The 25,736-nt window shown below is 44.3% G+C and overlaps 1 protein-coding gene across 2 annotated transcripts in view; it reads left to right on the top strand.

Annotated features, from left to right (window-relative positions):
* The window catches only part of LOC147015219 (uncharacterized), a 189,349-nt gene extending 173,583 nt beyond the window's left edge, over positions 1 to 15,766 (top strand). For both annotated transcript variants that reach the window (XM_085849781.1, XM_085849780.1), the window contains 9 exons: positions 1,254 to 1,356; positions 2,857 to 2,966; positions 4,073 to 4,153; positions 5,269 to 5,361; positions 9,008 to 9,168; positions 9,337 to 9,475; positions 9,665 to 9,737; positions 9,847 to 9,981; positions 15,298 to 15,766. In XM_085849781.1, the coding sequence (XP_085705907.1) occupies positions 1,254 to 1,356; positions 2,857 to 2,966; positions 4,073 to 4,153; positions 5,269 to 5,361; positions 9,008 to 9,168; positions 9,337 to 9,466 (678 nt within the window). In that variant the 3' untranslated portion in view covers positions 9,467 to 9,475; positions 9,665 to 9,737; positions 9,847 to 9,981; positions 15,298 to 15,766. The remainder of the gene's footprint in view (positions 1 to 1,253; positions 1,357 to 2,856; positions 2,967 to 4,072; positions 4,154 to 5,268; positions 5,362 to 9,007; positions 9,169 to 9,336; positions 9,476 to 9,664; positions 9,738 to 9,846; positions 9,982 to 15,297) is intronic.
* The last annotated feature ends 9,970 nt before the right edge of the window (positions 15,767 to 25,736 follow it).

Here is a 25,736-nt window from a genome sequence, read left to right as displayed (position 1 = left end):
CTTTTTGGCCCTCAGTGACTTTTTGGGACTTTTGGGTTCTTGAGGAGTTTTGGATTATTGGTGAGTTTTTTTGGACCTTTCGGTCCTCGGGGTCTTTTGGGGGTTTTGGGGTATTTTGGTTCATTTGGGTCCTCGGGAACTTTGTTGGGATTTTTGGATTCTCATGGAGTTTGGGGTCCTTTGGGTCTTTTGGTTCATTTTGGTGTTTTGGGTCCTTGGGGTCTTTTGGGTCATCTGGTTCTTTTAGGTCCTCGGTGACTTTTTGGGACTTTTAGGCCCTCATGGTGTTTTGGCGTCTTTTGGGTCATCTCGGTCTTTTGGATCCTTGGAGTCTTTTGGGTCTTCTTAAGGGTCTTGGGGCTTCAAAAGGGTCTTCAGTATTTGAAGGGGTCTCAGCAGTCCAAAGGGTCGAAAGGTACATTTCAATTGTGTGCAGTAAATGAAAAGACCAGTAATTAATCAACAAAAGTATGCCTCAGACGGACACACACACACACACACACACACACACACACACACACACACACACACACACACACACACACACACACACACACACACACACACACACACACACACACACACACACACACACACACACAGACGCAGACACAAACACACCTCATCCATTGATCGTAGGTTGTTTGTTTTTATTCCCCGCCGCGACCCAAGTCGTCCGTCCGTCCGTCCGTCTGGCTGGGCGTCAACATTTATAGCTGTGAGTGCGATAGCTCATAAACTGTTAGCCATATCGATTTGAAATTTGGGTCATACATGTACGACCTGAAAAGGAACAACCCTATTGATTTTGGGCGTGGCCGGATTCAAGGGCGAATGGGGCGGCCATCTTGAAAAAAATGTTTTTTGTAATAAATGGAAAACCGCTTATCTGATTTAAATTATTTTTGGTCACTACGTTCCTCACCCCTGGGAACTTTTCCAACATGGTTTCGGCCCGCTCGGACATCCAATATGTCCGCCAGGCAGCCATGTTGAACAAAACGTCGTTATCGCGATATACAAATGGTGTCTTGTTTCAAATTCACCTCCCTCATTATCTGGAATATGTATGACCTTTTTCAATGGTGGGGATTCCCCATCTCTGATGGATATGTTTATTTGTGTTGTTACCCTCTTGTCCTGTGATTTGAGCATGGTTGGAATATTCGTGAAGCTGTGTTCACCTTCAAAATTAGTTGTTGTGTTTTTTTTAATGCAGGATGTGATTACAGTTGTTGCATATTGTGCTTCAGGTTAAAGAACAACAGAAGTGTCTGGAAACTACACATGAGGAGTTCATGAAGGAATTGTTTATCTTGCTGTCTTCACATCTTCCTCTCCACAATAACAATACCGGTCAGTTCATAGTCTGTAATGCTCAAAGGGGCAGTAACATTATCTTTAGATTCTTTGGAATTGTGCTGAAAGTTATTGTCCATAAAGCAGGAAGCAAATTTTCTTGTTTCTCTCAAATTGGGAGGTTAATATTTCATTTATGGTCAAATTGTATTGAATATGACTCGACTGTTCATAAAAGGGCAGGAATGATGTTCAACATCACAATTATTTTGGAATTATTACCCCACGTACGTGAAGCACAAAGTGGGGTTAAGCAATTCGTTCATGTCCGTTCGTTCGTCTGTCTGTCCCCAAATGTCAGTTTATGATTGAGGAACAACTTGATTTAAATTAAATGTTATATTTTGAACATGAATCATAAAACAAACATGCCTTTTAATGAACAGTACTTTGGCTCTGAATTCATCCTGATTGCACATTTGCCGAGAGAGGTGAGATTTTGTTTTTCTACTCTATCTGTCTGCCTGGCAGTGAAACAAAATTATAAATCATTCCAAACCGAAAACTTACTTTTTTAAGGACGTCATAGAGGAGGTTACACACCACCGGCACGAAGAACTGATGTGACGTGTCAGACAGGGTGGTGCAATAAGACACTGCGTCAACGACGGTCACGCATCGGTTGTACGACTTTTTAAATCTTTATTTTATTTAAATTGAATTATATACATAAACCCTGTGGAAGACAAATCGCCTTCTTATCACTCCAAGAACCTCCAGTGGTGCAGTTCTTTGACATGTTAAATAAGGTGGCGAATAAGACTGCTTCCATTGAGCTAAATTTCTGGAAAAAATATTTAACGATCTTTAAAATCATTATTTTATTTAAATGATACACACTGTGTTGAATACTGCGAGGGGTAATGTGAACTCTCCAGTTAGTCGTTTCAAGTGGTTTTCCAGGCTGGTGTCACTTAAGTGCATTTTCATGCCCTCCAGAGTGGTATTTCTGAGATGTTGTGGGCATTAAAGAGAATAAGTTATTTCTATTATTCGTGTAAATACAGGAAGGCAGTACAAAGTGTGTGTTCGTGCACGGGTTTATGTCCCTGCCCTGAACGCGCACGTGCATCGAAATTTCTTGAAAACTTCCTCATCTTCTAAAAGGCGATACGAACGACATTTAAATGTTTAAATTTCTTAGCCTTTGTTTGGTTCTTGAGGATAATTGGAAGTGTTTCTGATTATATTTTTCAGACCTCACCAGAATGGTTTCTCCAATATGGTAGATAAATGTAGTTTGTGAAATCAGCATCTTGTGGAGACTTGATTTATCAGTGTTCCAACCGTATAATCTTAAATATTGATCACCAGTCCAACAATTGTGTACTTCTATCACACACAGGTCCATCAAAATATAAATACCAATCCTAATCTCACAATCACTCCGTGGTCTCTCATTAAATAAATATTGATACGGTACATTGTGCAAACCTTCCATGATCTGAATATCCCGCATCACTCGAAACAAACTTTTGTCTTTTTCATTCTAAAAAGGTTACAAAGTTGAAGATGAGAATTTACTTGAAGACAGCACAAAACTCCGAGACTGCTTCGACCAGACCCTGTCTGATCTTCGGATCTATCTCGAAGATTCTTCAAGGCAGGTGGGTACTGAGCCTGAAAGAGACGAGGAATACTATTAGAGCTGGAAGGTTTTCAAGTGGGTTTGATCATGCTGGATTGATCAACCTTGCATTTCTAAGCTTGTGCAGACATACAATAGACTCTTCTCTCATCTTTGTGAAGTTTATATCCAGCCATGGTGTAAAATATTCGTAAAAGGGGGGAGATGGGAACGCATCATGATATTGGAAAGGGAAGCGTAAGGGAGATTTATCGATCAGCAACAAGACATCATGTTAATGAGGCAGCCCAGTGTGGCAAGATGTCTTGGATTCTGCAGATATGCACAGTTTGCACACTCACTTTTGAGCTGTTGACCCTGGGTTTGAATCTGGACCCTCTTTAAACCATCTCTGTTGTTTCGCATGGAGAGAGATGGATCAATGTGTAAATCGGCCATCAAAAGGATGTGAAGCTGTCAGATTCATCCGTCAGCATTTGTTGATGGATGATTCAGGTTTCAGTGTCTTTTTCGAAAAGTTATTCTTGGGATCTGAGGGTCCTGAGTTCAGATCCCATTCTGCTGTTGAATTAACACCAGGTGGGATTGACTATGCCTGTCATCCTTCTGAGGTCGGCAAAATGAGTGACAGCCTGCTGGTATGCTGTGTCGGAGTGGCGACCCATCCAGAATTGTGCCCAATCGCCCAGGAGAATGCTGGGGCAGCACCAACGCTCTGCACAGAGTGTGGTCCCAACGCATTGGATTGGAATCAAAGTTATTGCTGGAACGCTGATAAAATTTAACATTCTTACTCGGACCTAAAGGGGGCACTGCATCACTTCAGCATGACAACACTCACGATATTTGGAAACACGATTTATGGAGTCCGCAAAATACGTGGGATTGAAAATCCAGCATTGGAGTTGTGTTTTGTTGTGAATGTTAAACAATATATTCTTGTCCAGTTTAATAACAACATCCACAACTAGTTTGAAGAATGAAATTAAACCTTGAGTGGGAATTGATTGCTGGGGAAATATTTTTGTGTCGTGATGTGTTTTACGTCGTCGATGTGTCAAATTGTTGGTTCCTCACCACAGTGATGTTTGTAATCCTTATATTGCTCGTTTGATTCATTTTCAGGTTGAAGTGCTGAAAACTGCCAATGAAGAAAAAACAAAAGAATGTGAATTGTACAATTCACGATTTCAAGAGGCAGTTCAGGTGCTCATGAACATATCAACTTTGTTTCGTGTTTGTCACAAGAGAACATCTATTTATTACATACACACAGGTGGCATGGTTCCCTTATTTCCCTGTGTCCATTTTCCTATCTTCTCGACTTCCTTTTTACCTCCGCCACCAAAGGTCGATGGAGGTTATGTTTTCACCCCTTTCTGTCTCTGTCTGTTTGGCTGTCTGTAAACAGGATATCTCAAAAAGTTGTGGACGGATTCGGATGAAATTTGGTGGGCAGTTTGGGTATGTGACAAGGATGCATTGATTCGATTTTGGTGAAGGTCCAGATCTGTATCCGGCGACTTGAAATTTTAAAATGATTCTTCACCATTGAGAGATGGGGCTCGGAACTATAAGAAGCATGACATCGCAAAAAGTTACGTGCAGATTTGGACAAAACTTGGTGGACAGGTCGGGTGTGTGATGAGGAAGAAGTGATTTGATTTTGCTTAAGATCCGAATCCGGAGACCAGAATTTTTTTTAATCTTGAGGTGATTCTTCACCATTGAGAGATTGGGCCAAAAACGAAATGGAGCACGGTATTTCAAAAAGTTGACAGATTCGGACGAAACAACGTGGATGAGTTGGTTCGGTGACGAAAACAAGCCAATTCGATTTTGGTTCAGGTAAGCAGATCCGGCCTATCAGTGGGATACAAAATGTAAACTGTTCAGCTTGGTGGACATATGTTCTCTACTGAGTGCTGTTCTACTTTCAAATATGTTACCCATGACTACCTCATGTCTCACCCATGCACGTCCACGATCTCTTCAACCCAAGCTGATTGTTTCCCATTGTATTACTCTCTGGGCCATTGTAACTCGTGTTTGTTTTCTTCCCCATTTCCTCCATGTGTATGTCCATCTCCTCCATACCTCTGGTACTTTGTTAACCTGCTGTTCATTGTCTATTCAGCTCCTCTTTGAGACTAGACCTAAAAAACAAAAATACATTTTACATTCATTGTATCCAAGATTGTGTCCATCACCCTGATGATGAATGAGAATCATGTGACAATGAAAAGCCTTTCATCAATGTTTGGGGTGTGATGAATCCTTATGTGGCTAAGGTGCTCCTGTATTGTTCTTGTTTTGTATAGGAAGCGGGAATTCGGGTAACGGAGTTGGAGATGAACTTGGAAACCGAGCGTTTATCCCACATGAAATCCAACATTGAAACCGATATGGTCCGGGTGAGTTAATTTACTCGTTTCAGTGTTGTTTCCTTTATATTTGTGAGTTAAATAATACATTTACATTCATGTGATTGTTTTTCCATTTCCCATCAAGTGGGGTCATTCCCAAAACAATCTGGTACAACAACAAATGCAACATTGTCATTGGGAACCGGCCTGGAATGATTCTTCATGCATACACACACGGGTATCACTTTCCGCAACACTCCATGATGAAGTCGAAACACTCAGTTCTGTTCATGGTTCAGAACATCTCACAATAGTTATGTCCTTCAGTTTACAATAGTTATGTCCTTCAGTTTACAATAGTTATGTCCTCGTCAATGGTAAGATTACGTTTATGGGGTGTGTCTGGAATGGAATTGTTTATTGTTGATATTCTATGATCAACTTCAAACAAGACGATGTGACAGAGGTGAAAGCCAGTTGAGGCTCATGGAAGAGCTGGAACACAGAACAGATCAGCACACAACATTAGAAATGGAACTGCAGAAGGTGGAAATGCCAACAGCCAGGGGAGGGAGAAAATAGATGGAAACGGACAAACAAGAGATGTAGTTTGCGATAAGGGGTCGGGGAGAATGCAAAGGATAGACAAGATGGAGAAAGAAGCAACTTTTTGGGAGGGGTGTAGGTGGTTTAATGGGTGTGGAAAAGATCATGGTTTGAGATGGGGAATGATTTGAGATGGTGGTGAACAGCTGTCTTGAAGACCTGGAGGGAAGATTGAGATTGAAGAGTGTTGAAGTTAGTTCCACAGGTGGGGAAAATAGAGGAACAAATGAGTGGAAGTGAGATACCTGGCGGGGGGGGGGGTGGACAAAGCACGGAGAAGGTACGATGCATGACTGGAAATTAGCTGGAAGAAGAGACACCACTCACCCTTCAAGTGAAAGACCCATACAGTTTTGAGAGATTCTGATGATATTGAAAGACTTGATTTCCACGACATTAAACTGTAGATGAAAGCCTTGTCGGAGGATACGAGCTCAGGTGTGCCAAGGAAGGACTTTGCATGATTGAGAAAGCTCAGATATCTGGCTTTGGAGGAGGCCAACTTTGAATTGTTGCTTGCCCAAGAGAGATCATGGCTGAGAGTGAGACCCAGGAGTTGAAGTGACTGAACCTCTTTGAGAGGATTGTTGAAAGAAAGTAAATGAGAGGGTTTTCGGCATGGTCCTTTCGAGTGGGTGGCAGGGGGGGGGAGCGATATGGTGGGGGGAGAGAGAGAGACCATATGAGGTGAGGGAAGTTGTTGACGGGTGGCGAGCATACACCAGAGATAGATTTGACAAGGCATCAACAGGTTTTAGAAGAGGGAGACAACTTTGATAGCTCATTCTTGTGAATGGACAGATGTTGTTTTCTGGATCTCCTCAGAGCAGATACAAGAAACACACCTCTTGTGGAATGATCTGAGGTTGCCGACAATTGGATATGCCTTCCAGAAGGAGAATGCAAGTTGTTTTCAGGCAACTGCCTCACCACATGATTCAGAGTACCAAGAGCAGAAAGATGGGTAAGATAACTGAAGATGAGATGCGATGACTTTGTTTGAGAGAGAACAGGCTTCTATGGAAGAATTCCCAGGCTGAATTAATATCAGGGGTGGTCGATATAGGAGAGCAGTCCAGAAGTGTGATGGCTGCTTGCAGTCCCTGGCAGTTTGTCTGAGTGAACTGCCAGACTTGCTGGTACTGATGCTGTTCTCCGAGAATGGCCAGAGAGATTCTGACCTTCACAAGCACATGGTCAGATCAGATTAACCAATTGGAACAGACTACGAGTGAGATACATTGATGGGGAAGTTGGTGATCACCAAAACCAGAAGGGAATATTTGCAATTGGGAGAAATCCGGGTGTGGAAAGTTTACAGATTCAGTCCGTCCCATGGAGTCACAGAAGTCCTTTGCAGAAGTGCCATGGCTGTTAAGAGAGGTACCAATACCCAACCAATCAGCATGGTGATAATTGCAATCACCACATATGAGGAAGAGAGAGAGAGAGAGTTGGGATGAGTGATGAAATGTTGGTTCATGGAGAGCGAGAGAGAGAGAGACAGAGACAGACAGAGACAGAGAGAGAGAGAGAGACAGAGATAAAGATAGAAAAAGAGAGAGAGAGAGAGAGAGAGAGAGAGAGAGAGAGAGAGAGAGAGAGAGAGAGAGAGAGAGAGAGAGAGAGAGAGAGAGAGAGAGAGAGAGAGAGAGAGAGAGAGAGAGAGAGAGAGAGAGAGAGAGAGAGAGAGAGAGAGAGAGAGAGAGAGAGAGAGAGAGAGAGAGAGAGAGAGAGAGAGAGAGAGAGAGAGAGAGAGAGAGAGAGAGAGAGAGAGAGAGAGAGAGAGAGAGAGAGAGAGAGAGAGAGAGAGAGAGAGAGAGAGAGAGAGAGAGAGAGAGAGAGAGAGAGAGAGAGAGAGAGAGAGAGAGAGAGAGAGAGAGAGAGAGAGAGAGAGAGAGAGAGAGAGAGAGACAGAGAGAGAGAGAGAGAGACAGAGAGACAGAGAGAGAGAGAATCAGATTGGGGCGGTTGGGATTACACATTTTTAAAGAAGAAGGGGCTTCGAACGAAAAGTATATAATGAGTAACGAGGGGTCACTGTTAGCAGCATGGTGAGGTGGGAACAGAGGGGAGGTCACAGCCAGAGGTACTCCTGGGGTTTGGGAAGTGAAAAAGCAGGACACAGAGTGAGAAAATGAAGTTCCTGACGTGCAGTGCAACTCCACCACCAGGATGGGGTTCATGTCGATCAAACCAGAGGAGGCAATAGCCAGAGAGGGACGATTTAAGGAGTGAGGGACGTCCTTTGAGAGGAAGGATCATGTTAAACAGATGATGTCCGAATTATCAGCAGTGGCCTGGATTGAGAGATCTGTCAGATGGGGTGGAGGCCGCGCATGTTTGAGATCCACACAGTTGGGCACGGGGGAGGAGCTGCTGACAGGACTTCAGGATGTGTGAAGGAGCAAGGAGAAGGCGTGGGGTAGGGGGAAGCCGGGAGGTTGTGGGGAGTGGGAGGGTTGAAACTGGGAGGGTTTGGGGAGGGGGCGACGCTGGGAAGGGCAGGGCCAAAGCTTGCTTGGAGGGGGGAGAAGTGTGTGGGGGGGTGGGGAAATTGAGAGGGCGCAGGACGAGGTGGAAGTTTAGAAGGCATGGGACAAGGGGGAAACAGATGGGGGGATGGGCCTGACATGAAGTGGTTTGACACTATGAATGGACATGAAGTAGAAATTATTTCCTCCACAACCTCTGCAAAATTGACACCTCACGATTTCCAGACTGGATAACCTGTGACAGACTTCATGGGTTAAGTTGTGGTTAAAATGTTTTTGGTTGAAGGCATGGAGGAAAATTTGGCGGCAAGTGGAAGAGGAAGCTTCATGAATGAAACTTTCAGGAGTGGGGGAGGTTTTGAGAAATAAACATTGTCAAAGAGGACACGATGAGATTTTAATGAAGAAGAAGAATGACTAGGTTTTCCTGATGGAGTAAAAGGAAGCGGAAGGAATGTAAAAATACATGTTGAAGAGTTGTTTTCTGTGAAAAGGTTTCAAAGAAGAAATGTCTTATTCAGTGAAGGTGAATTTGAAGTGAATGTTTTCAGATTGAGAGTGTGGATTGCTTTCATGGTGTTTGTTGATTTCAGGTGCGGCTACGGGACCTCGAGACTATATTCGAGATGGAAAAAGTATCTCGAACAATCGTGGAGGAAAAGCTTCAACTCCTCCACAAGCAGCATGGTTTGACGGAGTGTGAACTGGAGAAAGGCAACGCACACAGTGCACAGCTCTCTCAGTCTCTAGAATGGTACGATGGGGGAAATGATGTCCTGACTATCTTCTCTCACACTTGTCTCTTGTGGTATCCACACAGTTTGTTGTGCAAATGGTTCTTCTTTTGGATGTACACTTGCAGTTGTGTATCTTCTGATGTATGTTGTGCCCTAACCTGGAGTTATTTTCCTGGATCTTGCAGTGTCCAGCAGGGTATGGCAAGTTCAGACCAATATTTGCAGCAACAACTTGAGGCAGCCAAGCAGATGGTTTCTGATTTAGAAGTTCAGCTTCAATCATCTCAACAAGAATTGACAAGAAGGAAGAAATAACATCTTCTGGTATGGTACCACTTTTAAATAAAACAAACGAAGCTTGATCACATCCTCATGTTCAGCTTTTTATCCATTGTAAGATGATCAGATAATTGCACGAGCTATCCCACCTCCACCATGTTGTATTCTCATAATTGTTCATGAACTTTCCAACCTTGTCCTTTGTGACGTTTCTTTTCTGTTAACCCCACGAAGTGATGCAAGAACACGACTGGAGGATAACGAAGTGAGGACCAAAGAGGACAAAACCCCCATGAAACTGGACATGGTGAGATATTACTTGAGGAGGCATCACTTCGGCACACTTCGTTTTCCTTATTATTCAATCATGCTGCCTGGCAGATGGAGCTTCTTATGAATTGTCTCCACTCTTATAGGTCATGGACTCGAACCGTCAGGTCACCCCTCACTGCTTATGGTCACCACTCGCAGCTTCGGAGCACCACTCGCCACTTCTGGTCACCATTACAGCTTCTGATTTCTCTGGTGCAGACATCAGGTCAAAAGCACATGTAAGTAAAGAAAAAAGAAAGTAATGCTCATGTAAACAGATTACGAAGGGAATCCACTTCAAGGATTACAACTGGAGCATCGATACGTTATGATCCTCGTACACAAATACTGTACGCCTTCTGATGAACATCTAAAAGTGAAGTAACTATGCCACGTGGTTTTCCCTTTATCCCTGACCGCATCCGTGCAACAATATAATTTAATGGTCCAGTTGTAAAAGCCACGGCCCATTCAATCTTCCCGGTTCAAATTCAGCGGATGGGTCAAAATGACCGCTACCGCCAGGTATGTTCAAAGCCACAAGTAACTTCCCGGGCCTGTTTGCCACGTTACAATGCTCGAAGGGACCGTGGAATTTACCCGAGGAAGCACCGAAACTAATTGCCGGCTTTCTCAATGCAGGTTTGTTGCACATTCTCCCCGTCTTGAATGCAAGGCTCTTGTGTATGTGTGTTGAAATGAGAACAGATGAAAATAACATAAAAACACAGAGGTTATAATTGGGGGTTTCCACAACATTAGGGCCGGGAAAACAAACATCTGTCTCCATGTTATAGCGATGCATATCTAACCTCACAATTAATAACATGATGCTTATTCTAAAACAATGTTCAGGAGAAAAGTGAACCAAACCAAGCAGTTTTATTAACCCTAAAGCATCATTCCCACAACACGGTGTTGGGGTTGTTGTGTTTTGGACAACATATTCTTGTGCAGTTTCATAACAACGACGACAAGTTTGTGGAATTGTAATTAAACCTTGAGTGGGAATAAATCGCTGGAGAAATGTTTTTGTTTCATGAAGAGTTTTATGCAAATTCTTCTCTGAAACTCGACATATGATTTTGATGAAAACACGATGAATTACGTGCTGTTTGAACATCAGTTGCAGACTCCATGTACGCCAATTAATGACGTACAATTGAATGTACCCGCCATGGTGAAGCAGTGTGACTATGTCTATTAATTACGTACTGTTTGAACATCAGTTGCAGACTCCATGTACGCTAATTAATGACGTACAATTGAATGTACCCGCCATGGTGAAGCAGTGTGACTATGTCTATTAATTACGTACTGTTTGAACATCAGTTGCAGACTCCATGTACGCCAATTAATGACGTACAATTGAATGTATCCGTCATGGTGAAGCAGTGTGACTATGTCTATTAATTACGTACTGTTTGAACGTCTTTTGCACCCTGACTTCACACATATAAATCTATTAATTACATACCATTGGAATGTCCGTTTTGTACCTTTGGACTGCTGAGACCCCTTCGGAGGGCGGAGCGGAAGGGCGGAGGAGCTCCTTGTGAGCCAACGGCCATCCATATCTAGTGCCCAACTGTGTCTGCGGACGTCCTCCTGCAGTTGGGTTACTTTTTTATTAGGAGGTTGGTGGCAGGATTTGCACTCCGGCCACCGTAAAACCCTTCATTCCGCAAAACACAAAAACGCAAAAAAATCTGAAAACCCACTCCATGGGAGTACCTCCTGTGCAGCTTCCCTTCGCACAGGGCAGCTCACCGGATGACGGGATTGGGGCAAAGCCTTCGGGACCCCCAATCTTTGTGATAGGAGGGAAACCACGGGGTAACATCCCTGGGTCAGATTGCGGGAGTGTGTGTCGGAGTGGTGCTGAGGTGTCGTCCACCAGACGGCGGTCTCCTTGGCTTAACCTGAGGCGGTCCCTTCGGGTGGGTGCCTGGAATGTCCTATCCCTAAGAGAGGATGATCACCTGTCTCTGTTATCATCTAAGCTCAAGCGTTTGGACATCGGGATTGCAGCTCTCTCTGAGGTTCGGAGACCGGATTGCGGCGAGATAATGGTGGGTGGTTACACCTACTATTGGTCTGGTCCCTCTGATGGTTACCATACTCAAGGAGTTGCTGTAGCTGTGTCCAATAAGCTGACCCCAATGATAATTGAGGTAACACCGGTCAACGAGCATATTATGAGATGAAGGATTCGTCACTCCTTCGGTGTCATTTCCCTGGTCTCTGTTTATGCTCCGACTGAGGCGAGTGATCTCAGCGTGAAGGATGCATTCTACGCCACGCTCGAGTCTGTGGTTGATCGGTGCCTCAGACGAGATACACTTCTCGTCTTGGGGGATTTCAATGCATCGACTGGAACTGATAGGGATGGTTATGAGATGTGTGTTGGTCCCCATGGGTCAGGAACTATGAACCAGAATAGCACTAAGTTCCGTGACTTTGCAAGAAGTCATGGACTTAGGGTGGCTGGTTCATGGTTTCAGCACCCACAAGCTCATCGCTGGACTTAGTATTCCAACGCTGGCGGTGCGGCAAAGGAGATTGACCATGTCCTCATTGACGGTCGCTGGAGGATGATCCAGAACTGCAGGGTCTACCGGAATGCTCAGTTCCTCAATACTGACCACAGGCTTGTTGTAGCAACTCTAAAGCTGCACCTTAAATCCTGGAGAATGGTACCATCCCAGCCTTGGCTGGATGTTGGCAAGCTCAGGGATGAGAGAGTAGCTGAGGAGTTTGCGAACATGCTGAGTGGACACTTGGGGGGTCTGGGTGCTTTGTTGTGTCCTGAAGAGTTGTGGAGTGCCTTCAAGACCACCTTCCTTGATGTTGCCGGTGGATGTCTTGGAACTCACCGCAGGGCAAAGAAGAATTTTGTCTCTCAAAGGACATTGGATACCATTGACCAGAGTCGCAGGGCCAGGCTGAATGGCAGAGCTGAGCTGTTCAGGGAGCTGAGGCGTAAAACTGTACGTGCACTGAGGGTGGACAAGGAGGCCTATGTGCGAGGAATCTGTGAGAGGGTAGAGCATCACCTGTGGACAGGTAATTCTCGTCCCGCTTACAGGTGAATTCGCGCATTGCGTTAATCTAAGCCCATCCCTCGGAGTACTACAGTTCGAGCAGAGAGTGGTAGGCTCTTGACAGAGGAGTCTGAAGTGAAGGCCCGCTGGGCCGGTTACTTTGAGCGGTTGTTCCGGGCTGATCCCCCAGCTGTCGAGTTGGACGTCAAGAGTGTTACAATCCCTGTTGCTGACCCTCAAATCAACTGTGGTCCACCTTCGCTTGTGGAAACACGGGCTGCGGTGAACCAGTTGAAACGGGGCAAAGCTCCAGGGATCTGTGGCATCCATGCTGAACTTCTCAAGGCTGGTGGAAATGCTGCACTCGTGTCGTTGCATGCAGTTTTGTGCTCTGCCTGGAACACAGGCATCATCCCAACTGATTGGAAGAGGGGCCTTGTTGTTCCTCTCTGGAAAGGGAAGGGTGATCGCCAAGACTGCACCAACTACCGAGGGGTGACGCTGCTCTCAGTGCCGGGCAAGGTCTTTGCTCGGATACTTATTGATAGGGTTCGCCACCATCTGCTTGAGCACCAGCGTCCAGAGCAGTCAGGCTTTACACCAAAGAGGTTAACGATTGACCGTATCCTTGCTCTTCGTGTCATCACCGAACGCAGAAGAGAGTTTCGGCAGGGGCTGCTTGCAGCGTATGTTGATCTCTGTAAAGCGTTCGATTCAGTGAATCGGGATGTCCTCTGGAGGATTCTTTGTCTTCGGGGGGGTGCCACCAAAGCTGATCGATCTGATGTCTGAACTCTACTCTGGTACTGAGAGTGCTGTGAAGTGTGGTGGTACCATCTCTGACTTATGTCCAGTTGTTACTAGAGTTCGTCAGGGGTGTGTACTTGCCCCCACACTTTTCAGCACTTGTATGGACTGGATTTTAGGGAGGATGTCAGAGAGATCAAGCTGCTGTGCATTGTTTGGGAATGTCAAGATCTCGGACCTTGATTTTGCAGATGATGCAGTCATCTTTGCGGAGACTTTAGATATCCTTTTGGGGGCCCTCGAGGTGCTGAATGAGGAGTCGGAGCCGCTGGGATTACGGGTTTCTTGGGTCAAAACTAAAATCCAGGCTTTAGGTGACATCTTGGATGCTGCTGTCCTGTCTATGTCTGTTTGTGGTGAGGATGTTGAGGTCGTGGAGAGATTCACTTACCTTGGCAGTGATATTCATGTCTCTGCTGGCTGTGAGTCAGAGGTCAATAGACGTCTGGTTCGGGCCTGGGGAGTCATGGATTCACTGGATCATGGGGTGTGGCGCTGCCAGTACCTGTGCGGGAGGAAGAAAGTCCGAGTCTTCAGGTCCTTGATACTTCCAGTCTTGCTCTATGGATGCGCGACTTGGACTCTGACCAAGGATCTGAGACGGAGACTTAATTCCTTTGGTACCGGGTCTCTTCGGAAAATCCTTGGCTATTGCTGGTCGGATCTTGTGTCCAACGAGCAGTTGCTGAGAGAGACTCGGATGAGATTTGTTACCTGCATAGTCCGTGAGCGTCAGTTGTGGCTGTATGGACATGTGGCTCGTTTTCCTGATGCTGATCCAGCTCAACAGATTCTCTCAGCGAGGGAGTCTAGTGAGTGGAGGAGGCCAGTGGGCCGACCACGTGCCTCGTGGTTGCAGCAGGTTGACCATCATCTCAAGGAGATGGGGATGGGCCTGGCATATGCTCGGGGGATGGCCAGACGGAGGCCCCTGGAGTACCGGCGGAAAGTGGACGCAGCGACGCGCTGTTCTGGCATGTGCTCCCATACCTGACCTGACCTGACCCCTTCGACTGTTTGAAGACCCAAAATACCCCAAGGGCCCTGAGGACACAAAAGTCACCGAGGACCCAAAATACCCTGATAACCCACAAGACCCCGAAGACCATTTTGACTGTCAAAAAAGGTAAAAGGCGTAAAACGGGTCGAAAGGAGTTTTAAGACCCTTTCAAACCCTTTCACCTTTACGACACTTTTGACTCCTTGAGATCCCTTCATCCTTTCGACCTTTTACACCCCCGAGCACCGAAAGACCTTTACACCCCTTAAGTCCCTTTAAACCCCTTCGACCTGACCACTATTTTGACCCCATGCAGCCTTCAGAAAGATGAGACAGCTGAGACCCTTGACCATTTTGAGGTATAGACCAATTGGACCTTCTTATATTTCAAATTACAAATAAATATAATGTTACAAATATTACAAATATATTTGTACAAAAGAAATGTTTGTATTATGATTGGTGTATATTTTGACAACACAGCAAATGTTTAACATAAATCTCTGTAAGGATGTTTGGTGAAGCGAGCACAGCCAGCCGATCCACATGAATACTGCATAAAAACCTAAAAACATCGTGCAGCCGTGAAGCTGTCTGATTTTATGTCTCCTATTAATTACGTGCTGTTTGAATGTCATTTGTACCCTGACTTCACACATGTCCATTAATTACGCACGATTGGAATGTACCTTTCGATCCTTTAGACGACTGAGAACCCTTTGACCGTTGAAGACCCTGATTGAAGACCCAGAAGACACGGAGGATTTCAAAGACCCAAAAGACACAAAAGACCTTGAAGGACTCAAACGACCCTGTGGAAGTGTAAAAATTATCTTAAAATATTTCGTTCTTGTCAACACAACTCTCAGTGTGCATATACAACTCAGATTTTAAAATATATACTTGATAATGGATCAGCGCATACTGATGGTAGTTTTATAATGGATAGATATAGTGTTGCTGAGGCCGTCCCGAGTGATGGTAGTTTTATAGAGAGGCCGTCCGATGAAAACATGGGATGTGTTGCTGAGAGATGATCATTGAGTTTCAGGCCGAACAAGAGGGCGAAGGATCATGATGATGGTGTGCTACTTTACTGCATAACAAATATAATCTTTTCTTCCATTCCACTTGTTTGGCAAGTTAAATGAAATAAAACCCTGTCTGAAGACAGCTGCCTTTCCTCAGTGCCAGTGACACATGAGAATGCTTTATTTTTATGAATGAATGCATATAATATGCTGAATAACATTTTGCAAGGGTGTAAAACTTTAGGGATCACATGATATCGCACAACATCAAGGTTTCTGGAACACATGGCATTATTTTGATGGAATGAAGCATGCATTATGGAAGAGTCGTGGAGATGGAGGGCTGTGAAGCACTGAAAATGCCTGATAAAGGTTGAAAGTTCCCGAGGACAAACCCAAGGAATTTGTTTCAATATGCTGAAACATAATCTTGTTTAACTGACTGGATAACACATCTGTTGTTTTCCCGAAGGCAATGCCACGTCCTTGGAAAAGTTCTGTTTGTCTCATCAGAATGTGTCCACCTGGTGTTGGTCAACTCGCTTGCACATGAGCCGGCCACCTCCCTATTTACTCTTCCCTCGATAAGAAACTCTAGTTGAAACATCAAGCCAGAGAGATAAAACTTTGCATTGATTGTCTCTCTCCATGTGCACATGTTAACAAATGATTCAACTCTCACTGTGACTGGTGTAACTTGATTGAGGCTTTAAATTTTCCACCACAACCCATTTGGCCCAGAAGACTCAAAAGACTCCAGAGGACATAAAAGACCCTGAAGATCCAGATGACCCAAAATACCCAAAAAATCCTGATGACCCAAAAAATCCCAACGAACCCAAGACCTAAAAGACCCCTTTTACCTTTATGATAATTTAGACAATCTTTAGCTTTAAGACCAGTTTTTTTACACTTCAGAGAGCTTTAAATCCCTTTCACCCTTTAGACCTTTTATACAATTTTGACCCCGAGAACATTTTGACCTTTACACCACTGAAGTCCCTTTGGACCCCTCAGACCTTCACATAATTCAGACCCCTTACATCCTTCAGACATTAGATCCTTGACCATTCAGAGCTTCAGACCACTTGGACCTGGACACTTGGACTTGGATCTCTGTCTCTTGTCTCTCTCTCTCTCTTCTCTCTCCTCTCTCTTCTCTCTCTCTCCTCTCTCCTCTCTCTCTGTTTCTTATGCACACCAAATCTTAAAAGTTACAAATGCAACTTTGTGTGGGGATTAGGTCTCACTCGGGGGTCAGGGAGGGGGCTTGATTATTATCAATGTAAATTTGTACCACATAGCACTTCCTGATGGTCGTGGCAGAGGGTGTTACAATTTCCTTTTTTTACCGGGACAACGCTGAGGTTAAAGCACTCTTCGCACAGGTAAATTTGTTCCCCTTCCCTTCTCCTTCCCCACCCCCTCCCAGAAAAAAGAGGAAAGGCCTATCAAGGCTTGTCATCATGTGTGAGACATTTCTTGCAAGAAAAGACATCAGGGCGAACGGGGGGAAAATGAGGGGGTGAGATGGGACATGACGGGCAGAGGAGGTGGGGAGTAGGGGTTAAAGCATTCCATGCAGGGTAAATTTGTCTTCCTTTCCTTCTCGTTGCCCAAAATGTTTGGCACAATGTGTGACGAAATGGTCCATCAGCGAAGTGAGGGGTAGGCTCTGCTCGTATATAATATTGGATAACCCCCACATCCACCATTTTCCTGCAGTTGTGGAATACATGTAATTTGTTTACCCTGGCGATTGAAACAGTTAAAAGCTTGGCAAATCAGCATCTTGAACACCAGAATAATGTGTGATGAAAATCATATGTACGCATCACCAATCGAGTTGTGCACCCATGTGGTCATGCAAATAGACGGGGAAGGGGGGGGTGGGGTGGGGGTATCTCATATACATAATGGCGGTGAAAATAGTCTGATTAAAAAAAGGATTATCTGACTTGTTTTTCTCCCAAAATGTTTTTTTGTGCTCCTCGGTCAAGGATCTCATCCTCTTCAAAATATATTTTCTAAAGATTTCAAGATTGTGTTCGTTTGAAGAGCAGCTTTTGGGTCGCTGATGACTTCGCGTGATTCGAAAGTTGTCATCACATTAATAATCGTTGGGCAATTATATTTTGAACTCAAAATATGCTAACATATTTCAAAAACTCAAAACATTTCTCTCAAAACATTTGAAACTCAAAATATGCTAAAATTACCTTTTCAATCAAAACTTTTATCAGTGATCGAAAAACAGACCGGAATTTACCGAAGATGCTATGACGTCACGTTCTCCGAAAACTTCGTGAACATTCGGAAAAAGCATGTGAACAATGGCGAGATGCGAATCAGAGAGTGATTTCAGCGGCGATGAAATTGAGTGTTTTCATTCCGATATTGCTGAGGAAGAGTCTGAGGATGATGGGAATTTATACTATGGAGTTTCTGGCCCTGAGCCATATAAATTTGAGCCACTTGCAAGTGCCAGAAAACGGCCTATTTCGTGTACAAGTGGCAGGACTGACGGCCTGGCAGTTCACACTGATCGGCTCCACCAAACAGATTGGTTTGTAGATTTTTATTTTCTTGTTCGATGCATAAAATAATGTAAAGTTTGATTCGTCTGTGACTTGATATAATAATTTTTAACCCTCGAGTCACTCAAGAGTCAGAAATAGAAGAATCAATAATGGATCCAAATATATTACACACCGTAGCCTTGGCTTTGAAGTCTTTCTGACAGCTGAGCTTGACCCCAGTGAAAGTGAACAGTTAGAACAAACCCCAACTTTCAAGAGACTGATGTGGCATATACAGACCAAAACATTTTTAGCCTCATTGGGAAATATTCTACCAAATTTAGAAAAAAATAGTGGAAAATTGATCAATTTTTTACAATTGAAATGAAACAGCCCAATTTGCTGATGCTGTTAAAAAAATTCATGCTCGTGTTTTTCAGAAAGTTTACTTGTGTGTTTTTCCATGTACTCTTTCAGAATACATTTCAAGGTTTTTCTCACTTAAATCTGGAGTATCTGGAGAACTTGTCAAGAAGAGGAGGTCCGAGCTTAACCTACACAACGCATATATCCCTCAAACCTCTAAGACACAGGAAGGGTAATCGAACCAACGAATCTAATTAATGACATAACTCATTCTGGGAACCTCCGTGTCTCTGCTGTACTTGGGGGTTTATTTCCAAAACCGAAACAATTTCCACTTACACCAAGTTTGGTCAAAATCCCATCCATAGTACACAAGTTAGAGCAGTAACAGAATGTTTGTCTAATTGCACCGCTGGCCTTTAACCTATTGACCCCATAATCTAATCAGTTTATCTTTATATCATTATACAAACTTGTTCCAAGTTTGACTTCGATCCGTTCAGCCGTTCTTAAGTTATCAGGGTCATGAAATCCTATCATGGATGGCTGAAAAGCCAGACGGAAAACCCGAAAACATCCTGGCTCCGATGACTTCGTCGGCTGAGGGATAAAGATCTAAATGAATCAGCATTCATGACGTCCTGTCCTGAGAGCACAAGAAACGTTTTTACATTCTACATTTTGACAAATATGTTGGCGCATCGTGCCAGTCGTACCAACCACCACCAGGAGACATCACTGACTTTTTGGTATCTTTAGCGTCGAAACTGTTGTTAAGCTCAATTCTTCTGTTTAAATTAAATTCTGCGGAAATTAACGAACACTGCCTTTACAAATCCAAAATTAAATGAATTAAATAAAGTTACGACACTGCCTGGACAAATCCAGAAATTAAATAAATTAAATAAAGATACCAACACCACCTGGAGAAGTTGAAAACTTCATTGAATTGTCCACCGCTCCTTCCCAATTCCAAATCCAGAGGATGCATGACATCATCACGGGGCGCCGAAGGAAGGGAGGACTCAGTCTTTACTCCCTTTGTTTCTTTATTTTTGTTTGTTTTCTTGTTTGTCCGGATGATATCTCAGCCATCCTTTGAGTGAGGAAGTTCAAATTTGGGGACAAATGTGAAGACGTGCTTTGGCGAAAATCATTATTCTTATTTTTTGATTCATCAATTGATTGATTTATAACTTAATTATTTTCGATTTATGAATTACTTATTTATTTTTTTAACTTCTGGACAATAAATATCTCAGGCACCTTTTGAGCTCGGACGCTGATATTTTGATATGACAGTGAACAAGTGATTTGGTGATAAAGGGTATTTTTGATTTATTGATTAATCAATTAATTATTTAATTTTTCAATTAATTAATTTTCAAAAAGTTATAGATATGATGAAACAATGGTGGTTTGGGTTTGCCATTCGCAAAGAAGAAATTATTTATTTTGCGATTATTTATTTATTTAAATTATGCAATTAATTAATTAATTATTGTACACCGCACTCTCCCAATTCCGTCTCCATGTGCTGCAGGGTGGCATCTCCGGGCGCTGAAATTGCCCTGACCGTGCCGTGCACTGGAGGATTTGTTAATTATTTATTTATTTATTTGGCATGGGGGAAGTGTACTTTGAATGTACCGGTACTTTATTTAATATCCGGATTCCTCTGGACGTCTCCGGGTGGTAACTTTAATTAATCTATTTAATTTCCAGACTTCTCCTGGCGGTGCTCGCAACTTTATTCAATTTATTTAATTTCCAGAGTTTCCGGGTGGTAACTTTAATTTATTTATTTAATTTCCAGACTTCTCCTGGCGGTGCTCGTAACTTCATTTAATTTGTTTAATTTCCGGAGTCTCTGGGCGGTAACTTTATTGAATTTGATTTCCAGACTTCTCCAGGCGGTGCTCGTAACTTTATTTAATTTGTTTGATTTCCGGAGTCTCCGGGCGGTAACTTTATTGAATTGAATTTCCAGACTTCTCCTGGCGGTGCTCGCAACTTTATTCAATTTATTTAATTTCCGGAGTGTCCGGGTGGTAACTTTAATTAATTTATTTAATTTCCAGACTTCTGGCGGTGCTCGTAACTTCATTTAATCTATCTATAATTCCAGCAATGTGTGTGTGTGTGTGTGTGTGTGTGTGTCTGTCTGTCTGCGGCCGCAGTTTCTTGAGAACCGCCAGTCAGATCGGATTGAAATTTGTCAGGAATATTGCCGGGGCCCCGCGGATGTGCCTTTTCGAGGTTTGATATCAATCGGACGAGCGGTTCCCAAGTTACGGCCATTTATCTGTCGACCAATGACAAGACACGGTGCTATGACATCACGAATGACGTCACAATTAATGCTTATTTATTTATTTATTTATTTATTTTTGCACGATTGACGGTCCGATCTGATTGAAACTTTCCAGGAATATTGTTGGGGACCCGTGGATGTGGCTTTTCAAGGTTTGATATTAAGGTTTGAGAATGGGGGCGAGAGAGAGGAACGAGAGAGGAGGGGGGATAGAGGAGGGTGAGAGAGGGGGAGAGGTGGGCAAGAGAGGGCGGGGAGAGAGGGGGTGAGAGAGAGGGGCGTCACAATTCAAGAGTGGGAGAGAGGAGGGGGCGAGAGAGGGGTGGTGAGAGTGGGGGTGAGAGAGGGGGTGAGAGTGGGGCCGAGAGAGAGGGGCGAGAGAGAGGAGGGGGAGAGAGGAGGTGCGAGACTCGGGGAGCGAGAGAGAGGGCGGCCACAATTCTTCTTCTTTGTTTGATATGACGTCACAATTGACGCTGGGGACCTGAGTATGTTTCCCAGGTGTTTCCAAAGTTATGGCCATTTATGATACGGTTGGTCCGATGTAATTGAAAAAATACCCCAATCCAGTCATTGTTTATGAGAGCGAAGGAATGAAGCTGCACATGCTGGCACACCTCACCCACGAGAGAGGGTACTGGCACGAGAGAGGAGGATCGAGAGAGGGGGGGGGTGAAAAATGCCCCAATCCAGTCGTCGTTTACGCACTGACGGGACCGCACTAGTTTATTCAATTTCCGGAGTCTTCGGCGAGTAATTTTATTGAATTTGATTTCCAGACTTCTCCAGGCGGTGTTTGTAACTTCATTTAATTTATTTAATTTCTGTCCGTCTCTGGGTGGTAACTTTATTTTATTTAATGACCGGACTTCTCCAGGCGGTGTTCGTTACTTCATTTAATTTTTGTCCGTCTCTGGGTGGTCACTTTATTTTATTTAATTTATTTAATTTCTGTCCGTCTCTGGGTGGTAACTTTATTTTATTTAATATCCGGACTTCCCCAGGCGGTGTTCGTTACTTCATTTAATTTCTACAGACTTCAAATTGAAACAGTGGAATTGAGCTCAACACCAGTTCTGACTGGGGGAAAAAATAGTGTCCGGGCGGTGTTTGGAACGACCCCATAGTGCTGTGTGGTTCCTGTCATGCCTGTTATTTAATGTTCATGAACAAAACGAATGCACATCGTGCTTGGAAACCGTCATGTCTCCAGAACTCAGTCTCACTCCTTCGGGTTCATCACCAAGGTTTATTGTAAACAAAGCCACACTCCTCCCAAACAGGTAATAATCAGAGCAAGCCTCTTCGTTGCCGGCCATTCCAGCCTGGTGTTGGCTTTGTGGTTCGGTCAGCTGGCTTGGGATCTTCGGCTCCTGGGTTTGAGCCCTGTGAGCTGCTAAATTAACACCAGATGGGATTGATTCAGCCTGTAATCCTTCTGAGGTTTGCGAAATAAGTGCTCGTGTCCTGGTGTTGGGGCACAGCATCAGCGGCACAGCCGCACCCCAACAAAATAGCGACCGGAAACCAAGCGGCCAATTTCAAGAAGCAGAACAATAAGAAGCGGAAGAAGAAGCTGGCCCTCAACATGTCTCACAAGCTCCGCCCCTTCCGGACCGGATGTCTCAGTGAAGGTTCGAAGCCTCCGTGAAACGAGTGAACACCAACAGTTGGTGGAATTACAAGGGTAACCATGAAAACATTATCACCATTAATATGTTACAATATCTGACAGAAACACAAGGAAAGAGTTTATTTGAAAGATTTTCCATGTACATTTGCTGAAGATTGCGCGGGAAAAGATGTTCCGTGAGCTCTGGCGTTTAGAGTGACGTCACTGAGGCGACAAGATCACCATTAAAACCGTGTGGACAATTTGTGGAACAAAAGGAGATTTATGAAATTATTTTTGGTTCTTTCCGTTAAACAGGTTCGTTTTCTTTGTCCTGTTTTAATCCCTTTTCATCACGGGAGGAATTTTAATCAGACAAAGATGAATAAATGTTTGTGATTCACAGCAAAGTTAATGAAGTGAAAATATAGTTTTCATTACAATGGGAAGTATAACCTGAGTAATAATAATAATAATAATAATAATGTACATTTGATAAAAATAACTTATTTGGAGAAGCTTGTTTACGGTACGAGGATTGTTAAAGAAATGTTGATTCTCATTGTCACCATGACAACGGAACCAGGACAAGAGCAGTTGGTGACGCGAGGTCATTGTGATTCGGGATCTGAAGGAGAAACATCGAGTTTGGTGATCAACAGATGGAATCGTTCAAAGTGGTCAAGATGAGCCGTGTGGAGGATCCTGGACAAGATAATCAGGAATGGTGGGAAGAGGTGAACGAGGAGATAAACAAGATTGGGTTCAAACCGAGACGTTCACCCCACAAGGTCGACCGAGGGACAAGGAACCCCGTCCATGAACAGGGTACGGCTGGTTCGTGGAGTGTCCGCCATGACGGGGATTAGTGAATGTAAATGGAGATATCAAGTGAGGGGGGAAATCCCCGGTTTGTTTGTCCATAAAATGTCCCGTTTTAATCTGATCCGTTTAAACCAAACACGGCGAGTTCGTTCCGTTTCGTGAAGTAATTCACGGAGTTCACGGAGTGAGGAATCCGCCATTTTACCCACGAACAAGAGGACGTGACCGAAGTTCATTTGTGTTTGTAATGACTTGTGGAAATGTTACTCACAAGTTGATGGAAACGAAATGGCGACCTCGACACGAAGCGATCCATGGAGGTGTTTCTGCTTCCCGTGGAGAATAAATTATCTCTCTCTCTCTCTCTCTCTCTCTCTCTCTCTCTCTCTCTCTCTCTCTCTCTCTCTCTCTTTCTCTGTCTCTCTCTGTCTCTCTCTGTCTCTCTCTGTCTCTCTCTGTCTCTGTCTGTCTCTCTCTGTCTCTCTCTCTCTGTCTGTCTCTCTCTGTTTCTCTGTGTCTCTGTCTCTGTCTCTGTCTCTGTCTCTGTCTCTGTCTCTGTCTCTGTCTCTGTCTCTGTCTCTGTCTCTATATATATATATATATATATATATATATATATATATATATATATATATATATATATATATATATATATATATATATATATATAATACACCACTCGATAATACACCTTTTGGCGATAATACACTGCTCGGCAATCGCAAACAGAGCGAGCTGCCTAAGCGGCTCGTTTCTGAGCAAGTTCCGTTGAGGTACAACCTCTCGGTAGTCTGCCCGCGCGAATAATTAGGTAAATCGACTATTCAGCAATCGGACCCTGTAGCGCAGGCAGAGCATTGACAAGGTAGTGGTGTGCTTAAAAACACACCCGTGGTTGGATTTCGGCGTTGATCCGGAAAGCTATGACTGGATTGCCCATCCGGTGCCCGCACGCCGAACGGGTGGAAACCACAACACTGGTGTCAGCGAGAGGAATTCAAACCCCTCCGTCTCCACACTAAATTAACGGGAATCGGATCAAGGGTGTGTCGAGCGACCCTCGGTTCCCATTAAATTCCGACCGTGGAAATTTTTTTATTTCCGATACACAAGATAGCAGCTCAAGGCGAGCAGGCGCAGGGTGGATTAGATTTAGAAATGATAGAATCTATGGCCCAGGATGAGATCACCATGCAGGTTGAATACCCCCCACAACCGAACCCAGAGTCCGAAATGGGCCAGCGGCTTTTGACACCCCCCCCTCGTCAAATTCCCTCCCCGGTCCCCAGCAAAACTGCGACCGATGAGGGCGGATCGGTTGCGTTGAGTTCATGCAGAATGGCCCAGATATTTGCAATACTGGCAAAAATGGATGCAAATGCGCAGCAAATGAAAAACGAGATGAAAAACGAAATGAAAACAAATGCGCGGCAATTGAAAGAAATGGAAAACAACATAAATGAAAATGCGTGCAAGATGAACGGCAAAATGGAAAATAAAATGGATGAAAATATGCAAACACGGAGGGGTGAGATGCAGCGCATGGGGCTGGATCTCCAGGCTGGGCAAGGCGCACTAAAGACGGAATTGGAGGAAGCAAAAGGCAAAATGGCAGAGGATATCGGCACGATATAAGACGAGGTGAACAAGTTGAAAGGAAGTGTAGAAGGTGTGGGGTCCGCGATGGAGGCGGGTCAGGAAGACATGACAAATAAAATAACAACGGTTGGGCAGGAGGTCGACAAGTTAGGACAGGGGATGGAAAAAGTACAAGAAGGACAAGACCAACTAAAGGGGGAAATGGAGAAGAACATGACAGCGACAGAACAATTAAAAGAAGACCAGCGGGAAACAAGGAATGAATTGGAGGCCGTAAAAGAGGGGTGCAGGACAAGACACAAAGAGATGACGGAGATGGTTTAGGAAATGGGACGGAAGGCCGAGACAGCGACGCAGGAAATGGGAGTCCGACTGGACAGACATATAAAAGAGACAGTAGACGAATTTCAACGAGCAAGGAGTGAGCTTGTAGAGAGACAAGGGGAGATAAAGCACGTGAGAGACTACCTGGAAACAGCAAAAGACGGGCAAGCACGAATGAAGAAGCAGATAGGGGAGATAAGGGCAGAGTTGGTGGAATGTGTTGAGACCCGTTGTAAGAAGCAGGATGACCTCCTCATGGAACAGAGGGAGAGAATACGCTCCCTCGAGGCAGATCGCAGCCAGGTGGGGCCAGTCTCACTGAACGAGGTAGGAGGGTTGCACGACGCGGGGGTGTGCATACCGAGTTTTGGGGGGGGGGGCAGAGGCCGCGGAGTGTCTTGGCCTAATGCAAGCCCCCAGTATGATTGACCCTGAGAGGATGCAGAATGCGTGTCTGATGGTAATGGAGAGTAAGCAGGACAGCGCGGAGCGTGCACCGACGCAGACAGGGGTAATACACTCCCCGGGCAAATGGCTCGGGCCCTGCGGGGGT

This window comes from Eptatretus burgeri, chromosome 12, assembly GCF_056783735.1.
Source record: "Eptatretus burgeri isolate ZD-2024b chromosome 12, Ebu_testis_v1, whole genome shotgun sequence".
Lineage (NCBI taxonomy): Eukaryota > Metazoa > Chordata > Myxini > Myxiniformes > Myxinidae > Eptatretus > Eptatretus burgeri.
Note: the sequence above shows the minus strand (reverse complement) of the source record. Positions and strands in the feature narration are given on the sequence as shown.